We start from the raw sequence: 23,331 nt of genomic DNA on the forward strand, positions 1-23,331 counted from the left end.
TTAGTACAATAAACTTATATATATATATATATATATATATATATATATATATATATATATATAGAAACTTAAATAACATCAAGACGTATTTTGAATTATAGTGTAGAAGGCTGTGTCCTCACCTGAATTATGAAATTTTGAGATAGGGAGTTGGTGGGGGGAAAGGCGGAGTAATTTTGAGCACTTGTCGGATACGCTTGGAGCTTGTTTCACACGCCCTCTGCACCGTAATTCTACCGTCTCGGAATGATTATAATCAGGAAGAGGGGAGATGACCTGACACTATGAGGAGAAATCTTCCATGAAAACCAACAAATTAATGATAATGCTCAGCTCCTCACATAACTTAATAAAAGAAAGGATCTTAGGTTGTTTAAGAATTGATGATTTCCTAATTTATGCCTAAAATTGAATGTCAGGTTAAAATTTTGAAAAAAGGGTCATCACACCATTGGTTGGAAATAACCATTTGACCCGACGCCTCTGGAACCTTTAGAAGTTGTCCCATAACAATAGTAGGAGATGCAAATTGGGTCTCAACAACCCTAAGTTAATAACATCTATACGTAAATAACACATTGAAAAAATATCAACCAAATTTATATAAAAAAATAATAAATGAACACGACAAAGTAACATAAAATAAATAAATAAAATCTAGTATTTACCATTAAAACCTCTAATCTTGAGAGAGTTCTGAATACCAATTGTGACATTTAGTGATTCATTGCCTCCTCAACCTCTTCGTATATTTGTTTCACTGATTCTATTTGAGTGCCACTTTTTGCATCATCAAGTTGAGGGGGAGTATGGTTTATAGTGTCCAAAAAATGTGCTCATTTTTCCTCAACTAAAGCACGTGCACTCCTACACAATTTTTTCGCACTGTTCGTGATAATTTGGACCACGTTCTGACTACCTACCATCTCTATGGACTTAATGAGAATTCTAGAAATGAATTGTGCATCTGTCACTTCCCCTTCACAATCATTTGCCTTCAAAAACGTTGCCTCTTTGGGGGACACAACAATAACATTGATCAATGGATAGTTTATTATTATCTTTCCATCCATTGGAAACAATAGAAACTCTTGAGTCAATCCAAGAATCTCTAATGTGTTGAAGGGAGATCTCTATAGCATTCCTCTCTCTTTGCAACAAGGTGGTACACACCTTTTGGAACTGAAGACTTGTGAAACCAGTTAGTCTTCTATTGATTGCCAACACCATTTCTTGCCAATATGGTGATCTCATCAAGTTGAAAGGAAGACCATTGGCATAGACGCAACGTGTAATTTTTTGTTTAGCAATGTCTCTTGCCTCCATTTTAAATGCCTTTTCCAATGGACATCTTTTGTGGCTGGTAATTTGTACTTCATCTTCATCTTTCTGTACAGGCAAGAGTGGATATTGAGAGGTTGCAATTGAATCGATGGGCGAATTCATTATTTTTTCTTTTGGGCTCCACTAGTATATGCACTTTGTTTCGATTTGAGAACCAATTTATCAGCCTTTTCGTGTCATTTTACAAATCCCACTATTTGTTCTGGAGACAAACCCTTCTCATTTAGGTTTGGACACATTCCCATCCCTTTGCCAATAGGGCCCATAAAGTGAAGTTTTTCTATAGAATATGAGCTATTGTTTGCATTATTACAATAATTACACTTCCATATATTTGCCTCATCTTTTGAAACCCGTGGAATTGTTGTGGTATGTCTCCATAAAGGATATCCTATATCAATTTTGAATTTATCATTTCCATCCCCACCCACTGAACTTTCACTTGTGGCCATTCTTCCAATCTGATTTTTTGATATCATAAGAAATTAAATAAATTTAAATTAGAAAAAACTAAGAAATACAAGGACACAAGTGCAAAATAAAGATACAAAAACATCAGAACAAAGACCTAAACTTATTTTTTATTTCTTAACAAAAACCTGGAAAAACTAGAAAAATTTCACCTCAAACTTGAAAAAGTTCATTGGAAGACTCAAGAATAGGGTCAAATACCTACCTTAGATGCTTAAATCTCTTTTGTCAAAGCTATTTGGCACACCACGAACATTCCCCTTTGAAAATAACCACCTACCCTTCAAAATGCCAAAATGGAGACCAAATGAGAAGAGAACAAAATAGCAAATTAATTGATATGTTTTAACAATGAATGGCCTCATTAAGGGCTGTTTTAGGGTTTTTGGAAAAAATAATAAAATAGTGTTTTAAAATGAACATTGAAGTAAAAAATCACATTTTTCATGTTTTTTGGGTGATGGCATTTGGATGTTGTCCGAAATGCACCCAGGAAGCACAACACATGTAGACGCATCCACAAGGCATGGATGTGCTTCCTAGGTGCATCCCCCTATCTGCATTTGTGGCCAAACAAATTCAAATCCAGATGTGTAGGTAGGAGGCGCAAATCCAGTAATGCAGCTTGAAATAGCTCTTATGGATTGCAATATCTACAAGTCTTTGGGTGGGGAGAGTCACAACTACCTCTTGCATACTTGTCTCGATGTTTGTTCTTTATCAGTGTAGTTTTCAGTTTCATATGGACAGCTTGGCTAATCATATACTATGGTACATCAAAGGTACACTTTAATTCAAGATTTGTCAGATAGCAGGAAATACTCCCCTTCTTTACTATTTGTAAGGGTGACTATGCAGGGAATCTGATAGCTTAAAGAGAACCTTTGCCTACATTTTTTCTTGTGGATTTGGCCCCATCTAGGAGAGGAATAATAAGAAAGGTTTTATCACCTTATTCACTGTCAAAGCATAACAATAGTGTAAAGAAGGCAGCATGTTAGTGCATGTGGCTTTGAACTCACTGGCATACCTCTGATCAGCTCATTACTGCCTTTTTTCACACCCTTATCTCCTTTACGGGGTGTGAAAAGGCTGTCTAGTTCTTCCAGATCTACTGGCCATTCTAGATCTGTTAGGTCCCGTAGCAGTTATTTGCGTCAGTGACATTCTTCCACAAGTTCATTGAGACAGTCCAGGGCTTCTATCTTCTCACAGTCTTATCCTTTTGTGACTGCTTTCTTTTTGTCGAGGAAAGACTCCTAGTCTTCGCCTTGGCCTCTCTTTCTCTCTCTCCCTCCCTCCCTCCCTCCCTCTCTCTCCTCTTGTTTCTTGTTTCGCTTTTCTCAGACACCATTTGATGTTCTTGCTGTTGTCAGCCTCTTGGTTGTAGCTCTCAGTCCCATAGACCCTTTGTGGTCTTTTGTCATTAATAATATTATTTTATCTTATCTTATCTTATCAAACAACCCACAATCATAGTGATAGCTTGAGTTAGTTAAGCTGGTCCACAATCTAGCTAAGCATCATTCAACACAATATTTTAAGACTCATGTGCACCATGTTAAGCAAAATTTAAGGATAGCTAAGTGGGTTCCCTTCATGATTCCTTTGTTAAGCAGCTCAAAGACATTTGCACAAAGGTTCACATTTGTTAGACTTTGTTTACAGATGGGACTTCAAGATTTCCCATCTGGAGGACGATAGAGAGTAAGATGATGTTAGCAGATGGATAGTTAACCTTAAGGGGGATGTTGGAGTTTGATTGAGCGTATGTCTTTTCTAAGGGGTACCCATCTCTATCTACATAGTTTGCATTGTATAAGCTATATTAATCTTATTTGCTTTTCTTTGTCCATGACTTAGATATGTATAAACACACATGCTAAGATCATCGTTTGTATTTATTCCTTTCTGTTATCCGAAGTAGTTATCTTGGACTATGGGCATCTATATAGCATAATTCATCTCTTATTCTTATGTACTGTTATTGCTTTGAGTTACTAACCTTGGTTCTCAACATATATTTTATTTGTTCCTTCAATGAATTTTTTCACAATTTTCACTAGTTTAACATCTCTTTTCCAAACAAGGGAAACTCGAAGAGCAAAAATATTTGTTTCGCTAAAAGTGTTATTGACTTTTTAATAGGAACAGGCAAGGATAAGCTAGTTATCTAGAACATGAACATCTATTTTAGCTTTAAAAAAATAGGGTTATGTAGCTTCTATCTGTTAAATTTAGTTTTGACGTGCAACATGTAGTGCTTGAAGATAAGTCAATTTGGTAAAGGTAAGCTGTTGACAAAGGGTACATGGATGAATATCTCTATTTTGTTTTCAAATACAAACTTATATTGTTTCTGTACTGGTAGATTATTTCTGAATACTATCATCACATATTTTGGACTTAAATAAATGAATGGAGAGTAAGGAAATCATTCCTTTCTGGTGGGGTTCTCTGAGCTTGGATTTTTGCCTGGTATATGTCCATTTGCACTCCATAGTCAAGCAATCAATTGGCACTGTCAGGGTTTTCATTGAACTGTAATTTGATGAAACCTCATAAAAACATTTAAAATTGAACACGGGGTAATCTTAAATTGATTGTGTGTGGTTATACTTCTTATTGTTTTTAGTTTGAATTGCTGCAGAGCTTATATTTTCCATTTGTTTAAAAGCAATTGAAGGAACTTGCACACCCTTTATGGGTGCTTGTAGCATCAATTGCGGCGCCAGGTAGAAGTGGCACTGCCAAATTTCTTTGTTGTGGGGTCTGAAATATTGTTATTAACTTATAGTTATTATTATACTTTGATGTGTTATTACTGCAACTGTAAGCAATTCTAGGTTTCATTTCATCTAATTGCTTATCTTTTTTATTGGACTCAATTTGGCACACATGGTTGAGTTGTCAGTTTTTGATTAGCAATATCTTTTATGTTACCCAGTTTTTTCTTCTTTTCTAGTTTTTCGCTTTCTTCCCTAAAGATTATTTTGTCAAATAGTTTTGCATGTGTAAATAAAATATTTCTGTTCTCAGGTTCTATTTCTAGACCAGGTTTATTAGTACACCATGTTTGCACTCTAAGGCATAAGATTTCATTGAATTTTCTTTACCAACAAAACTATATCAGGGATGAATATATCTGCTGTTTACCATTCACAGAGTTCAACTGTAGATTGATATGTTTGGATTTACAATAATAAGAGATGTACTACAGGTCATGTTACAGGCATATGCAAGTCCAAGTTTCTGACCTTTTCCCAATGCAAATTTTTGCCTAGATTCAGTCTCAGCAGCAAGATAAAACAACATGCCCAGCCAGCACTGGCTATACTTCTCATGCCAGCTTGAAAAGGTCGTTGCCCAGCCTAAAAGTGAAATCATTGAATGAGAATGAAGTCTTCAGCTCTTGGAACTGGCAACAACTCCCACATCCAGCAGAAACTTACTCATCTAGCTTATCAAGATCTCCACACTCAGCCCTATAATCAAATTGTGTATGAAAATGGCTTTCCAGCACCCGGTCACCTTTAAACTGAGATATCCGACATTGCAGGTCAGAAATAATGAAGAAACAATTGCCCAAAATTTACAAACTTAGTTTCTCAGGTCTTGAGGACAATAGTGACTAGTTATATCTTCATAAAGTCTTTAAAGTACCAGCAACCAGCATAATCTTTATGCCTTAAACCCCAATGTCTCCCTTCACCATGAAAAGTCCCCATCACAATCTGTATAATGCACTTGGTTGGGTATCTTCTGAGGATTTTAAAGCCATCAACCCTCCTCCATTTCACATGCCTAGGAGAGGTGACCTGCTGAAACTCCTCGAATTGCCCTCAACCAGCCTTATCTCCCATGTCCATTACTTGGATGCTAATTGAATAGGATGAGAGATAATTGCCAAATCCAGCAACAGAATATTTGACCGCATAAACATCTGATTTTATTACATAAAGTTGCCTCCAATGCTGTCATTCTTCACCCCAGCAAGATTGATTGTCTTCAAGAGATTTTTTTGTTCTCAGGAAGTTTGGCTCTCCAAATCTCCTATTTTATTTTTCCTGCTACCTTTCCATAAGACATCTTTTCAAATTCATTTTTTAATAAAATACCCCTTTTTGCTCTGATATAGTGTATTTTTTGAAATAATAAATATATTGTTATGCAAGGTCACCTTTTGAAGCTTCCATCATTTAATACATTTAATTACCTTTCCAGTGATCCATAACACTAGAATGCTTTCTAAATACTATTATAAGTTTAATCAACCCTAGTGAAATGATTAAATTAGAGCTTAATAATTCACCCAAGTTACAGAGATTGCTGAACTATTTTCGAATCATAATTTGACTATACTAGTAGGATGATATTGATGATGAAATTTGGGGTCAATTGGTTGACTTTCTGTAAATAGATGCTCTCTCCAAGAATCCTGTAGAACACACCAAAAGCTGGAAATCAATTTGAAAAGTGTCATAAGAGTCCTCAAGACCAACTGAACTCATTGCTAACAACAAACATCCCCACAAAACAGAAACCATGTGCTCCAGTGACCTAGGAGTTTTCCTCATCAAACACCTAGCTGTTTCAGTCAAAACAGAAATCGGACAAAAGCTTGCAAATTCAAATAGCTAAAAAATGGGGACATTACATTTAAATTGGATTCTTTCTGAACTAAGAACGTGAAAATTTATTAGAGGTTTTAAATTTGTAGGCTTTAAAACAAAGTAATTTTCTTAAAAAATGCCTTCTGCAGATTATGATAGTTTGGAAAAAAAATTTAATTCTTAGATGTTGTATTGTCTTGTGTATATATGTTATAATAAATTGTAAAGGGATATTATCTATATTTCAGTTACTTGGGAAACTGCATGCTTACTAATTATGTTTGGCAGGGAAAACGCAGCTTATCAATCATTTCTTGATAAACAAGAGCTGGTACATTGTAGACTTGCCGGGCTATGGGTATGCTCTCTTACCTATCATTGATGATTCAGCATTGATCTTGGTAGCAGATTGTGTTTGTTTTTGGTCTTTGGATAGCTTGCTTCTCAAATTGACTATTGCAAAACGAATTTTTGATTCTAAGAGATTTTAGATAAAGAGCTTTATAGTTTCTGTAATACCCTGCCCGGAGATCCTTGGAGCACAAGGATAAAACATTCACTGAATAATTGTTTTTCTAAAGCTAATTTACTTAACGACAACATAAAGTAACCAAGTGCAAAAATGAAACATATACTCAAGATAATAAAGTAGGGAACATGGTTAAACTCACATGCCCACCTACACCAGTGGAAGTGTTATGAACACTTCCAAAGATCCCCAAGCACTAAGTCATAACTTACAAACCAGAGATCACACAAATCATGAGAATATACCAAGGACATGTTCTTTTTAAAACCATTGTAAAAGTTCCTAGCATGGTTAAACATATAAGTCCATTTCCAACTAATCATAACATAATCAAGAATTATAAGAAGAGACTCTCAAACGGTGATGCACAAGACGAGGGCTCAAGGTTACAACCATTCATTATCTGGAGACCATGCTGAATCCAAAAATTTGGCTAAGTCTGAAATCCTGAAGCCCTAAAACTTGACTAAGTCTGAAATCCTGAAGCTTTGAAATTTTCTAGAATCTTTATCTGAACTCCTGGAGGGCTGGAACCTATTTTAAATATATCGTCGCATATTTAAACAATATATTTTATACACCCTCTAGCTGATGTGTTTTAATATGGGAAGATGCAAGCCCCGAAAGGGTAATTCAAAACTTCTCGATGATAAAACTCCTCATAGAGAGTTACAAAGATGATGTTTCTAAAAGAAACAATTGTAAACTAAAGACATTATGTGATATTCTTTTAGCATGCACTTGGTGGATTTATGATGCATTTTTTTATTCTGTAATTCTCTTAAGCATTTAGAGCTTTTTTTAATCATTTGTCATTTTTCATCTTTGCATGTTAAACTAAACAATTTAGAATAATTAGGATGGCTGAAATCTTTCATATTTTTTTAGTTTAATCTTGCATGTTAGCTTATCTTCTATCATTTTACTTGCATGCACTCATTCATTTCGTTTGAGAATTCTATCTTTTTGGATAATTTAGCATATTTTATCTTTACATGTTTTATTAAACAACATAGATTAATTAGCATGGCTATAATATTTCATCATTGTTAGTTTAATCTTACATGTTAGCTTAACTTTTATAGTTATTTTTGAGCATCCTAGCTCTTGGATCATTTAGCATATTTCATATTTGCATTTTAGATTAAACAACATAGATTAATTAGCATGGTTGTAATATTTCATCCTTGTTAGTTTAATTTTGCATTTAATAACTTAGTATTTAATCATTTTCTTATCATGCATGCATCAATGGAGATAATTAGATGTATGCAAACTCATTGCATGCTATTTGTAACGCACTGCTAGGGAACCCAAGAGAAATTAACATATAAAGATGCAAAGTTTCCTAAACAATTTATTTTGAAACATTAAAAACATACAAGAGATAATAATGCAGAAGCAATAACTCAAATACACATCACATACATACATAAGAAAAACAATAACAGTTACATCTCTCAAGGGTTCCACAAAATTGAATCACATATATAAGTTATACTAAGCTTCAATTTTAATAATTAAACAAGTCCATGCCATAGGAATAATCGAATGTGCAAAGTCTCCCAAAAGAATATACAAGGGGTGCATACTCATCCACTGCACATGTCACAGGGTATGAAATGCTAAAAGAATATACATCATGATAAGATACATCATCCTTTAGGATCTCAATAAATGAAGTACAAAATATCAGAGTATGAACATATAACATAACCATCAGGTTGAAAGAATGGAACATTTGCAACAAAGGTACATCCAATATCAGGGTCTAGTTGTTGGATCTCAATGGCAAAAGAATTACTACCGCCCAACCTTGTGGAACCTAAGTGGCCCAGCTCCCACTGTGCTGAGGAGATAATCTCAAGTCCCAAACGTATAGCAATCTAAAAGTCACAACAAGAATCTAAGTCTCAAGATCCTGAAAGCATTCTATCTCAAAGGTACTGTCCCAAATAGATAGCAATCCAAAAGTCACAACAAGAATCTAAGTCTCAAGATCCTGAAAGCATTCTATCTCAAAGGTACTAAGTACAAAAGGTAATGTCTAATCCCAAAGGCAACAAGACATGTAGGAAATCTAATATGCATATGGACAAGTGCCATCACATGAGCCAACTCTAAGGTTACCTTGGTAGTCTCTTAGGACCCCGAACCCCTAGTGACTCTATGTGATATCAATATCCTTTCTTATAGAGAAGGCATACTAATGAGACAAAATCACAACCAAGCATCCTCTGTACTCCCATCCTAGCTTGTACTAGCACTCGAGGCATGAGCGAGGTAACAAACTAATTCTTGTTAATTTATTTTAACCCTGTTAATGAAAATGTTATCACATATTAATACAACTTAGAATGAGTTACCCAAGCAACCTCTTTAAGGCTCCGACCCCTATTGCAAGCCATTTCCCAACATACACATAGATTACCTATCCTAGGCTCATAGAAATGTATCTCATAAAATCAGTATAATCACAACAGTTCTATACGAGCAAAAGGAAATCACCAAAAGATATATATCAAAAAGTCTCAAAGGTTAAATCAGCAAGACCACAACACATGAGCTTACATAGAAACACTGGTTCTCATCACAAAACACGAGTTTAGAAAATTGGTTGGGAAAGAAATAATCGTGACTAAAACAAACATCACATAAAAGCCATCATAAAAATCAATTACTTTCCAAGCCTCTGGTAAACATTCCTATATGGCCTAACTAGGAGATTTCCCCAAAATCCTTCAAAAGATAAAACATAACATCACAACCAACATTAAAAAAAGTGTAGTTATTCAACCATTTTAGTTTCCAATAATATTTCATAAAGTTTGATTTGCGTAAAAGTTCAAGTTTTTGTTTGTAAAAGTTTCTCAGTAAGTATAGTTTTACCAAATTTAGTTTGTCATAATACAATTCCCTGTTTTCGCAATTTAAAAGAACCCATTTATAGTAAAACTATGCTTTTATCTGATTCACGATAATAGTCATTATTATTTACTTAAAAAAATAATAATGATATAAAAAATTGATGTTATAGAGAAAACCCCTTTTAAAAAAAAGACTCAAGATATATCTATCTATATCTATATATATATATATCAGTGTAATGGGACTCTGCAAGTTTGACTAGGACTTTGCGAGTCCGAGGCAAAGTCCCACTTTTCGAGGCAATTGGCCTCTGGACTCGGACTCGGCCGAGTCCTGGTAGAGTCCATGTGGATTTGCCAAGTCTAAGGACTCGCCGGTCTTGCCAAGTCCCGAGCCCAGGACTCTTGTCGGTGGCAAAGATATTAAAGTGCAAAAAGAAAAAAAAAAAAGACTTAAGTTGCATTTTTCCGGTTGTTATAACATCTAATTGACCTAAAATGGTCATTCCACCATTTTCTTATGCTTGTGATAGAGAGGAAAGAATTAGAGAAGAATATTGGGGTTAAGAGAGAGAAATCAACAAATCGGTTGGCTCTCCTGTATCGATTGCTGATGGTTAGTGCAACTTTGTAGCTTGCACTTAAGCATTGAGAGGAGCTTAAGGAAGCATTTGGAGGAGGCTTTTACAAATTTATTTGCATTTCCATTGTTTGACTTTGTGCAAATTTGAAGAGGTAAGCAACAAGTTGCATCTCTTTGTGTTGTTTTGTAATATGTTTTACATTCATAATTTTTACTTCCCATCTTGTTTACATTTGTTTAGTCTCTACTTCGACTATCTACTATTTAGAATTTAGATTTATTCTAATTTATGTTGATGACAAAATAAGGCCCTAAAGTTTAAAAATCTGATTTGATGCTAACTTTTTTCTATTTATAATATATTCATATTGTAGCAGCAAGCACATTGACATAATGCCTCAAGGTGAGCCTTCTGGAAGTGGAACTAGGCTTGCATTTAACCTTGATGCAGACCCAAGTGCAATAGCAAGGGATAGGGCTTGGAAACATGCCATCCCGAGGCACAAAAAGGGAGTTGTTACATATTGACATTATGGTGTTGTATATAATGGGGGAGGAATAAATAAAGCGAATATCACCTAGCACATATACCTAGGCGTGATGTAAAAAATGCAAAGATGTACCCCAAAATGTTATGCAAGACATGCAAATTTTTCTAGAGGAAAAAGTGGAGAAAAAAAAATTGAAAAAGAAGCAACAACAAGAAATGATACAACTAGCCCACTAGGGATCTTCTAGTTTTCGCTCTCCATTATTCCCTACACCTACAGATGCCACTGTTTCTATGCATGTGACCATTGGGCTTTGCATTCGTAAGCAAAGATCGACACTTGATTCCATGTTTGTTCCACACATGGCGCGAGGTGCACAACTATCACTTGAGAGCATGGGTTAGAACAAGGAGAAACATAATTATGCAAAATTGGCACTTGGAGACTTCTTCATCTACAACAACATTTCATTCAATGTAGCAAAGTACTTATTTATTTAAATTTAAATTTATGTCTTACTTCTCTTGCTTTCAAGTTTCAAGAGAAAAATATGCTTATTTTGTTTATTTTATAATTTGTATTTTGTTTTCAAATTTACTTATAATATACTAATTTGTTTAACTTTAAATTTTATTTAATTTGTTTTAGGTTCCCTTATTGGCAAATTGCAATCGAGGCTGTTACTGTTTGTGGTCCGAGGTTTAAAGCCCCTAGTACTGACGAATTAGGAAGCCCTATTTTGACCCAATGGCTGATGTAGAGGGTGCAATCAAGGAGCAACATGAGGTGTGGAAGATGAAGGGTTGCACCATCATGAGTGATGGTTGGACTAATAGGAGTAGAACACTCAACTTTCTTGTCTCATCAGTGTATTGTACTTAGAGTCTTAGACAATAAAAATTTAAACGTAGAATTTGCACTTAAGTAATTATGTTTATAAATTATGAATTTATAAATTATGATTCATTATTAATCATTATACTAATTTGTTTCTTTTTCTTCAGGTGCCACGATTTTTTTGAAATCAATTGAGGACTCAGGAAAAACAAAGAATGTTGAATATCTTTGTGAGGTAATAGATGAAGTGATAAAGGATGTGGGTGAGGAGAACATGGTGCAGATAGTTACAGATAATATAGCAAATTATGTTGCTGCAGAAAAGCTTCTTATGGAGAGACACCCTCAAATTTTGGACCCCTTGTGTTGCTCATTGCATTGACCTCATTTTAGAGGCTCTTGGTAAACTCCTTCGGATAAAAACAATTATAGAGCAAAGGAGTGTATGCAAATTCATATATAATCATACATGGGTCCTCAATCTATGAGGAAACACAATGACCAAAAGGAGTTGTCTCGTCCAAGGGTCACTAGATTTGCAACCAATTTTCTCACATTGAAATCTTTGCTTAATTCAAAGGGAGGTTTGAGACAAATGTTTGTTAATGAGGAGTGGATTGCATCATCATATGCAAAGACCACTACAGGGATTGATGTAGCTGATCACGTTTTTGATGAGGCTTCCTTTTGGACACCAATTGCTGATATTGTGATGGTAATTTTCCTTTTTGTCCGCATTTCAACTTTATTTTGTTTATGAAACTATGTTATAAATTATTGTTCATTTTTTAAAGAAAAAATTTAAAGCTGATTAATTCTCTTCCAACTTTCATAATGATTTTAGTTTGTAAAGCCGCTTGTTCTCTTACAAATTGTTGATCGAGAGAAGCCCTCAATGGGCTACATTTATGAGGGCATGGGTAGGGTGAAGGAGGCCATTCGCTCTTTTTTGGTGGAGAATCGAGATAGGTATGGGCCTAGTATGGGATGTCATTGATAAACGTTGGCACAATCTACTTCACAGGCCTATACATGCAGCGACCTGCTTCCTTAATCCAGCATACCAATTCAGCCCACATATCAAGGTTGATGATGACCTGTGGAGTGACCTCTATGATATTGTAGAGAAAATGTCACCCGATTCAAGAGTTTGGACAATTGTAGTCCGTGAGATTGAGTTGTTTAAGAAAGCTCAAGGGGACTTATTTGCATGGGAGTTGTGCAAGAAAAATATGAGAGAATTGATGCCTGGTAAAAATCTTTGATTTTACATCCTAATTTCTAATTCTATTACCATTTTAATTTGATAAAGTCAAAGTTATTGATATGATTTAAAATTTTCTTGTTTCAGATGCATGGTGGGAGATGTTTGGCACAAAGGTACCAAATTTACAGAGGATTGCGATTCGCATCTTGAGCCAGCCATCTAGTGCATCAGGATGCAAACATAATTGGAGTCTAATTGGAGTCTATTTGAGCACATACACTCGAAGAAGCACAATAGGTTGGCAAGGAAAAAATCGAATGATCTTGTCTTTGTTAACTACAACCTTCACCTGTGCCATAGACAGATCTTGGGCACTGATACATCATTGATTGTATTAGAGAATGTTGATTTACATGCAGAGTGGAACACAAAGATTTGTTGATCCTGTTTTCAGTGATGAAGATGTGGAGTGGGTAGATTAGGTGGATCGGAAGGCTGAGGTTGTAGTAATGGTAGTCGAGGAGGCTAGAGCGCGAGGAGACAGAGTGCAGGACCCTGAGTCTAGGAATGATAGATCCGAGTCTAATGATGAGGATGAGGATGAGGTTCAACCTTAGACACAGAGAGAGAGGATGGCTTTACAGTCTTCTATGACTTATCTTAGGTGTACTTATAGGAGGACATACACTACTATGAGCCTTAGTCTTCTAGTTGTTATTTTGATATATGTTTTAAACTTTTGATAGCATGGATTTCGTAATCCATGAATATTGTAGACACTTGAGTCTTTAACACTGCAGTGACACTATGTAGTATGTTTATTACTTTATACTTTATATTTTATATTGTGTTATTCAGTTTTTTCCGTCAGAAATTTGCTTTTATACTTATGTGATCTATGCAAAATTGTGTATGTGTATTAAGTAGCTTCTATTTATCTCAATTATTATCTTTTTGATGTTAATTGACTGAAATATACATGAAACAATCTTAAAATCCTTAAAAATCTTTGAATTTCATGGGTTTTTCAATTTTTCGAATCCTTGCCGAGTCCTTGCCGAGTCTAGTTGCTGAATTTGAGTCCGAGTCGGATTTTGACTTTTTGAGTCAGAGGCGAGTCAGTGTCCCATAACTATGATATATATATATATACACACACACATATAAATTGAAAACTTAAATATCTTTTAAATAATTTTAAGTTATGACCATATATATATATATATAGAAAACTCAAATATCTTTTAAATAATTTAAATTTATGTCAATATTTATCTAATAACTAAATTTAACAAATAAAATCTAACTTAGTTCTAAACTAAATTTAATAATACTAAATACTAATTAAAATAACATATATATTAAACAACATTTAATATTTTTAAATTTAATAAAAACTATTAACAAAATTTAATAAATAAAATAAAATAAACTTTAAAGACAAATAGGGATGCACGGGTATGCATGCCCAGACCCTTGGTACTCATACTAGGAATTGGAATGCGTATCTTGTGCCTAGTATGGACTGGGGTACGTACTCCAAAGTGAGAAATGCCAAGTCATAAAAGAGTTTAAAAAAATCTAAAAAAAATGACACGTTAGGCATTTTGGCTTGCATTTTGTTCACGCATTTGCCATTCTATTATTCACGCGCATTTGACTTAGGTTTTGTTCACGGGAATTTACCTTTTGTTTTGTTCACGCCTTTTATTCACGTGCTTAGCAGGGATTGAAAGGGAAAGGACAAACACGATTTGCAGAGAGTGAAAGCTTAGAAATGTAGGTGAAAGCCCAGATGGACAGACTTAGGTGAAAGCTGTTAAACTGGTGACGCACAGACGGTGAAAAGAGCTACTCAAACTTGCAGACGACAGTGAAAATTTGTGAAAAGAAAGGTCAAATCAGAAACGGCAACGTAGATCAAAGCTATCAAACTAGAGATGTAGGCGTAGCCTCTTTGTTATTCGCATCAGGAAAATGCACGAAAAAAATAGGAAAACGAAGGCTTTTGTTATTCGCATCAAGTATTTTAATTTAATATTTATAATTTTATTCTGTACTAGTATTTACGTTTCGTATTCTTTGTTCATTGTTTTCGATTTTTGTAAAGTTTATTATTAATTTATTATATTTATTAATATTTGATATTTGTTTGTTTAAAATAAAAATATCAATGTTTCAAAATTTATAATTTATTAATTTTTATAATATGAAAATCAATAAACTAAAATGCCACTATAGGCTACACTTTATTTAATATTTGTATTTATTTATGATATAAATAAGCATTACAAATATAAATTTATTAAAATTAAAATTTAATTTGTTAAAAGTTTAAAATTGTCATTTGTATAAGTATCATTATATCACTTATTATAAATTAATAAAATTATAAAATTGTGAAGTTGAAAAATAAAAGTAAATATTTTAAAAATTTAATAAACCAATAGTCTGATAGTTTTTTAAATAGGAAACAACAACCCAAGGCCAATATTAATAGATATACTAATAATTTTTAATAAATTTTAAATATTAATTTATTAAATTTTTATAAACTGATAGCTTGGTGGCAAGTGCCATGGTTTTTGCATTTAATAGGAATTAATAAACTAACAAGCATGATCAGTTGTATAATATTTCTTTAAAAAATTAAAAATCAAACAACATTATGCAAGCAACAATATGAAGCGACTAAAAGTAAATTTATTTTTGATTTTTTCAATACCGTATCGAGTTTATAGTTTGACACTAACTATCTAATTTTAAAAAAAATTTCTATATAGAATGTTAGGTGGAGGAAAGCAAGAGCTGTATCCTTTGTGGAAGTATGTTGATCGTGCTGTAGGGCCGAAGGGTTCAGGTGGATCAGTTGAGGTCAAATGCAAGCTTTGTCCTTTGAGATGGAATTGTTCTTATACGAGAGTGAAGGCTCACTTCCTTCACATACTTGGGGCAGGTGTTGATCCTTGTACAAATGAGGTGGAATGATATGATCTTATAAGGGAGCAAGAAAGAGCTGAGGAGAAAGTTGCTAATAAGAGCTCTCATGCTTCAAGAATAGGGCCTATATAGAGTTAGCATAGGGATCTAGATGTGGATGTTTCATCTACAAATGTAACAACGGAACATGCTCCCAAAAGACCTCACATTGGCAGCTCAAACCCCATTGGAAGATGGTTTGATGTGCAAGGTCGAGATGTTGTTGATGCAGCAATTGCACGATTCTTTTATGCAAATGGAATAGCATTTAATGTTGCTCTCTCCCCTTTCTACACTAAGATGGTCCAAGCTATCCAACATGCATTGGCAGGGTATAAACCACCTGGATATGAAAAGCTTCGCACTACTTTACTTGATAAAGAAAAAACTTGATTAGATGAACAAATTACACTAATGAAAATAGTGTGGGCTATAGAGGGCAGTAGTATTGTGATGGATGGGTGGATAGATGCTAGAAATCGTCCACTACTTAATATCATGGTAACATGCAACAAAGGGCCTTATTTTTTGAAGGCGATAGACTGTTCAGGACAAGAAAAGAATGTAGAATTTCTACATACCCAGCTATGTGAGGGCATTGAGGAAGTGGGGGCTACACATGTGGTCCAAGTTATTACTGATGCTGCCCTTGTTTGTAAAGAAGTAGGTATGTTGGCGCAAAAGAAGTACAAGCATATATTTTGGACACCCTGCTATGTGCATTCGTTGAATAAGGCACTTAAAGACATTGCAAGTTTCAATGGATTATGGATCTCATAGAGAAGAGGAGGAAAATACAAATGTTTATATGGAATCACCACCATACACAAGCCATCTATCATAAATTTGCCAAGTTGGAGCTACTCAAATCTGCTGATATACGTTTTGCCTCTTACTTCATTCTTCTTGACCAACTTTGTGAAGTCAAAGGAGCTTTGTGTTCCATAGTTGTTAGTGATGCATGGACAACTTGGAGACAATCTACATTAGAAACCGTAGTTGAGGTGAGAGGTATGGTTTTTGATGAGCATTTTTTGGGTGACGTGAAGTTTGTTGTGGACTTTATTAAGCCCATATGTGAGCTGATCAGATTTGCAAATTCGGATAAGGCATGTTTGGGATAAATCTATGAAGCAATAGATTCCATGTGTGATAAAGTGAAGACAATAACTAATGAAAAAGATCCTTCTCTATATCCTTGGATAGAGGAGAAGTTACATGGAAGAAGGAATAAGCTTAACACCTCTTCATTGTGCTGCATATGCTCTTAATCCTAAATGGCATGATATACAGGTGACTAGGAAGAGGGCTCCACATCAGGATAGAGAGGTAATGAAAGGATTTTAGGATGCAATAAAAGAGATTTGTGGCCGAGGTGAGGATGCTTTAACTTTGAGGAGTCGATGGAACAAGTATTCATGTGGGCAAGGTGATTTTGGTTTTGTGGAAGCTCTACATGATATAAAATTAAAGGTAGACCCTATAGAGTGGTGGTGGAACCATGGAGATGAAGCTCTTGAATTGCAAGCATTTGCAATAAGATTGCTCTCACAAGTAGCTAGCCCTTCTGAGAGCAATTGGAGTACTTATGGGTTCATTCATTCACTACTGAGAAACCGGTTAGGGTCAAATAAAGCAGAGAAATTGGTGTACATTCATTGTTTACTTTGTCTCCTTTCTTGTCTAAATCTTGGATACAATGAGGGTCCTTCATCAAAATGGGATCAAATCCCACTTGATGGAGAACTTGCTGCCTTCGTGGATGGAGAGGTTGAAGTAGATGGCCTTATTGACTTACCCAGTGTTATTCTACCAATAGAGGAACCTGAGCTTGAGAGCGATGACTATTTGGATAACAGCATAACTGAGGACCTTGATATGGATGATCAAGTCGTAGACGACTAGACAATATGAATAGATAAGATGTCTCATGGCTGATTTTTGTTTTAGTTTGTCATTTGCATATCAGCTTGCTGTTTATCAAGCTTAATGCAATATGTAATCAGTTCGAATTTTTAAACTTTGGTACAATACTGATTAACAGTAAACTAGTAAACTACTAAACTTTATCTGATTTTTGGTGTTCTACTTCTAGTTAGAATTAGAAGTTTATCATTTTCAATATGTTGTTAAAACAATAAAACTTAATTTATGATCTTCTTGTTCATTTTTAAAGTTTATCTTCTGCATTAATTGTTAGGCATCTAAGATTCTTAAGTTTAAACATTCAGTAGATATATATTATATTTTATGACTTATGGTTCATAATTTCAAATTTCATGTTTTGAATGCTTATTGTCATGACTCATGACTGGTATTTTCAAATTTTCTATAAAATATACAAATTTATATTTTATATAAAAAAGCATACACACATACCCCGGTCCCCTGTTTCGAAAATACGCGTACCAGTGCAACCTTGAAAACAGACCTCTATATTTTTAACCCCACATGGGGGAGGCTGCTAGGCAGCCATGCGTGCTGCAGCAGCAGCATGCGTTGCCTGCAACACACAACCCTAGGCCATAGCAAGAAACAAAGGGAAAAGGGGGGTGGGGGTGTGGTGGCCCCCACCCTTCCAATATCTATTTTTCAAATTTTTATTTTGTGAAAAAACATACAATTGCCGATTCCAAAGCATAACTAGTATTATTATATGTTGGTAAAAAAAAATAATGATTACCACATTAAAATTTATTCATAATTATAATATTTTTCAATATTTTCCAATAATAGATTTGATGGAGAAATAAAATGAGACCAATCAAATTTCTTTGAACAATGATCTATTCTCCATTTTCAAACCCTACCCATGAATTAATTTTCTAAATTCAAGCTTATCCAATGAGGATTTTTCAATCTTGTTTATTCACAAATGTATCGACAATGAAGAATAATCATTTTTCCAATATGGGTTTTAATTTTGAATATGTTTGCATAAAGAAAAATCGATATAATAGGCGTGAAGAAGACAAAAGTTTTCGGGAGATTTCCTACAATGGTTCTAAAAACCCTACCTCAATCTGATGCTATAAATTTGGCAATAAATCAGAGCTTGCAAAATTTACGTCTCCCAAATCCTTCAGAAATTTCCCGTCTATCAATTCCAAAATTACTTCTCCAAACTATGTGTGGAGAAATGAGCTACCATACTTATTAAAGGCCTCTAACCCTAGTTAGGGTTTCTGTTTTCCAAATGGCCTCACTTTTTAATTTAAAAAAAAAAATTATTTTAATTAAATCTTTCATGCACATTTAGTGCCTTTTAATAAAATAATATTTTATTTTATAATTTCCACTTGTTTTAATTTAGCAAAATGCTTTCAGAGAATAATATTATTATTTTAATTCCAAATAATATTTAATTCTCATTGTTTAAAAAAGTAACTTATAAATTTATAAAGGCTAAATTAAATACTTATAATTACGGCAGCTCTAGTTAATTACTATTAATTCTAAGTTTAGATTTTTAATTAAGTCTTTTAATTTTAACTCCTTTATTTAATTAATTCACAATTAATTAAATATAATATAATAATGTTTTCTTCTTGAAACTTTCCATTTAAATTATTTATTTAATTGATTCTCATGGTTGTCTAATTACACACGAAGCCACAAAGTAGACCACATACTCAAAAGAAACTCGACAACTAGGCAAAGCATAAAACCAAACCCAAGGCTTAAGTTCTCGAATTCACGTCACTTTGACAAATTCAGAAGGGTAGAGTAAACAAACACTTGTCCTTCACCATAGGACAAACTAGGTTTGGGTTTGGGATTTGGACTTGAAAACTATCTCCCCTCTTTTACCATTGAGATATTGCGATAGGGCACGCTCATCCTTGCAATTTAGGGATGTCGATGCTCGGTACCTACAACTTGCATAAAAGTGGAGCATGTACATATGCATGTATATATCTAAACTAACTAGACAATGGCGGGGAGTGGTACATCGTGTCGATCTTGAATAGCAGGTGAGTACAACTCCCTCCCTCAACCACATCAAACACAACAAACAGAAAAGTAAAACAGACACACACACCATATACATGCAAGTATGGGGTAAGTAACCATAATCTATATAAAACATCATTATGAACATAACTGTAATCATTATATAAAAGTATTTAAACATCATGACATGAATAACCATGAATCTCAATAAGACATAAAATATCTTAAGTACGAAGTAGCTCATCCAATAATTGATCTAAACATGTAAAAAGTATCAACTAATCAGGTAACCAAGTATCACTAATCAAATAACATAATATAAAAATAAGCCTAAATAACTTAAAGCAAAATAGGGCAGGCACTATATTCCTCCCCCCCCCCCCCCCCCCCAAGATTAGGCTTACTCCTGGAATCCTATAAATAAGAATGAAAACTCAAGAACTCAATGATTTGTGGGTCTTGTTGGACCCTTCCCTACTGTAGGAGGTTGAGACTCTATTGTACACACCCTTTGAGATCTACCCATATCTCTAAAAGTGGGCTTTGAAACTGTAGGTTTCTGATTTGAGAATTGTGGTTCCTGTTGGGGACAATTGGTTGATTTATGCCCTCATTATTCATACGGAAAACAATCTCTATCGAAAACTTCCTAGCACTCTAGGTGTGCTAGACTGCTAAAAGCTACCCCCACTCGCAAAAAGAATGAGTACTCTGTGTTGGTTGGTTTTATCGATTGTGCTGAAAGTTATGAGAGTCCCTTGAGTTTGAACCACAACCACCGCTTTGTGCTGGAGGATAAGATCCTCCTTGCTGTTGCTCCTGGTTGCCTTTGGACGAAGGAGGTTTCCTATTAGTGCCTGCTCCCTGGTTTTGTGTGCCCTTGGACCTTGATGGTGCTTGTCCACTAGCGGGTGCCCCTACAAAACCACCATGTCCCAAAGTGATGTCTTGCTCCACAATTATAGCTCGCTGAACTGCATCCTTAAGGGTCTTGGGTTGGAATACCTTCACACCCCCAATGATATTGTAGTTCAATCCACAAATAATGTCTTGTACCATCAGTGGCGAACTGTCACCGATCCTTGCATACGACATTAGCTTAAAGAACTTGTGCTTGTACTTGTTACTCAATTTTCACACATGTTCAAATGGAGTAAAGCATACATGCTTGTCAAAAATGTAATACTCAAGATTGCATTAAGGAAAGCATTTTATTCATATTGAAATAATATACAATGTTTGTATGATGGAACAAATCATGATGGAAAGAAGATGCTGAAAGTAAATTTCTTCCACATATTTGACTGTGAGAGTAGTCCCTATTTGTTGATATACATCCGTACTCTACTGAAATAAATAACATGAGGGAGGAATAAAAGGAGAAAAGGTCATGGGCACCGGTCATTGCTTGTAATGATTGGTTGAGTGGCATCCATCCGCATCCATCTTTTTGCTGTCCTAAATCTTGTTCTTTCCATGCTTCCAATTCCTGCATTCACAAAAAGAATAGGTTAGATCCATAGATCTAAGCAATGCTGATAACTCACTTCACCTCACATTCATCATCCTACATGCTATTCATCTCAGCAAAATAAAGATGTACATCAGCGGATAGAGAAGCCAATCACGAAAAGTAAAAGTATTAAAGGGACAAGTCATTTCGATTTGAAACCTTTTGCTGGTAATAATTAGAGAAAACAGAATAAGCGTAGCAAGTGGGATTGGTATGCATACTAGGATCAGGAAAATGAAACATCAAAGGGATGAACTTTAAAGTTTTGAAACCTTTTGTTTCACATATGCAAAAAGAATGAATGCTACAGTGGAGGTATGGCAGAATAATACACTATGAGAAGACAGATTCAGCTATATTTATCAAGGAAAAAAGTCAAATAAAACTTTTAGAGCAACAGACTGATTCTATGTCAAAGCATCAAAATTGAATGAGTACGCTATATGCAGAATGGAGAAAATAATCAGATCTACATGTTAAATTTTCTCAAAGATTAACAATATTGGACAATACTGGAAGACTGAAATGCAAAATCTTGATTTCATCACGGGATGGCAATCACAACCGGAATACTAAAATGCAATGATATTACAGAAAATAACCAATTTCAGTCTGTAGATGACTCATGAATTTTCCAAAATCAGTGACAAAAATGCGTCATAAATGTATCGGATGCCAATCATAACAATGACAGAAACAAATAGTGTTCATTGGTATCAGTTCATAAAGGAGTTATCACTCACAATAAATAAGAAAATTCATAGCATTATATGGAGCTAAAAAAGAAAAAAAATGACTTCTGAATGTGCAAGGAAAAGACAGCAAATCAGAGATAGCAAAGAGATAACAGAATCAGTAAAACACAACAAGTTTGAAGCAGATACCGAAAGAACAATTTTATGGCAGTTTACTGTTAAAATTTTCTCATTGAAAAATCCCAAATCTACAATAATGGTAACTAACGACATTTACTTGAAACCCCATAACTTGTGCCAAAGATGTGGTGGTGTCCAAGGTTCAGCTACAGGAGGAGCCACGAAATGGGAATATGAAGAATCATACGGCTGTGACTAGAGCCAATAAAAGGTACAGAGAGCCTTAAAAAAGGAACCACACACTTACATTTGAAACCCAGTAAGAAAAATGTGCAGCTTATGGCGTCCAAACTCTAGCCTGCTGTTACAAATCCGTAACCAAGAAAAAAATCCAAACAGAAATAAAGAGCCATACACTTACAACAGGAACCAAAGGAAAAGATGAAAATATGGCGCCCAAATTATGACAACTTTCAGCAAAAACCATTACCTCCAGGCGTCCAAAAATGTTGCAGAGATGGAGTTTCACATATCATAAATTTGCGGCTAGATATAACAACAAATATGGCGCCCATGACTAGCGGAGCCCAGCAAAAAAGAAAACCCACGAAAAAGGGCAGATTTGGCTTCAAAGCAGCAACAAATAATCAGTCGACATTTGTAGAAAATCATCCATATTTCATGCCAAACTTGTGAATCCTCCAGGCGTTCCAAAGCAAAAAAAAAAATCCAATAGCAAAATGGCATCCATCAACAAAGAAATCGCAAGACCTTTATGGCGGCTAGGGTTTCAAAAGAACTCTGCTGTGTTTTGTTCTCACCTAAAACATTCAAAATGACCAAAAAACTCTTGCCTTTTTCTTTTTATTCATTCCTTAGCCATTTTCTATAAAATTTCGGGTCCATAAGAATACAAAGGATGGTTTATATTTTATTAAGATAATGATATAGATTTTTATTCTTTTAAAGTTTATGTTATTATTTTAATAACATATTGTTATTGCATTTCATTTTTATTCTTTTAAAGTCTATGTTATTATTTTAATAACTTATTGTTATTGCATTTCATTAAATTGTAAATATTATTACTTTTTAGTTGATAAATTATAAATCAACTATTTAATGGTA

General features: G+C 34.5%; 1 protein-coding gene across 1 annotated transcript in view; it reads left to right on the forward strand.

Moving 5' to 3' along the window:
• The window catches only part of LOC149531705 (GTP-binding protein At2g22870-like), a 108,903-nt gene that overhangs the window by 22,692 nt on the left and 62,880 nt on the right, over nt 1–23,331 (forward strand). The window contains exon 2 of the mRNA XM_089809783.1: nt 6,717–6,786. Coding sequence (XP_089665909.1) covers nt 6,717–6,786 — 70 coding nt within the window. The remainder of the gene's footprint in view (nt 1–6,716; nt 6,787–23,331) is intronic.

The sequence above is a fragment of the Cupressus sempervirens genome, chromosome 11 (genome assembly GCF_028749045.1).
Source record: "Cupressus sempervirens isolate cs-2001-9-10 chromosome 11, ASM2874904v1, whole genome shotgun sequence".
In the NCBI taxonomy this organism is placed as follows: domain Eukaryota; kingdom Viridiplantae; phylum Streptophyta; class Pinopsida; order Cupressales; family Cupressaceae; genus Cupressus; species Cupressus sempervirens.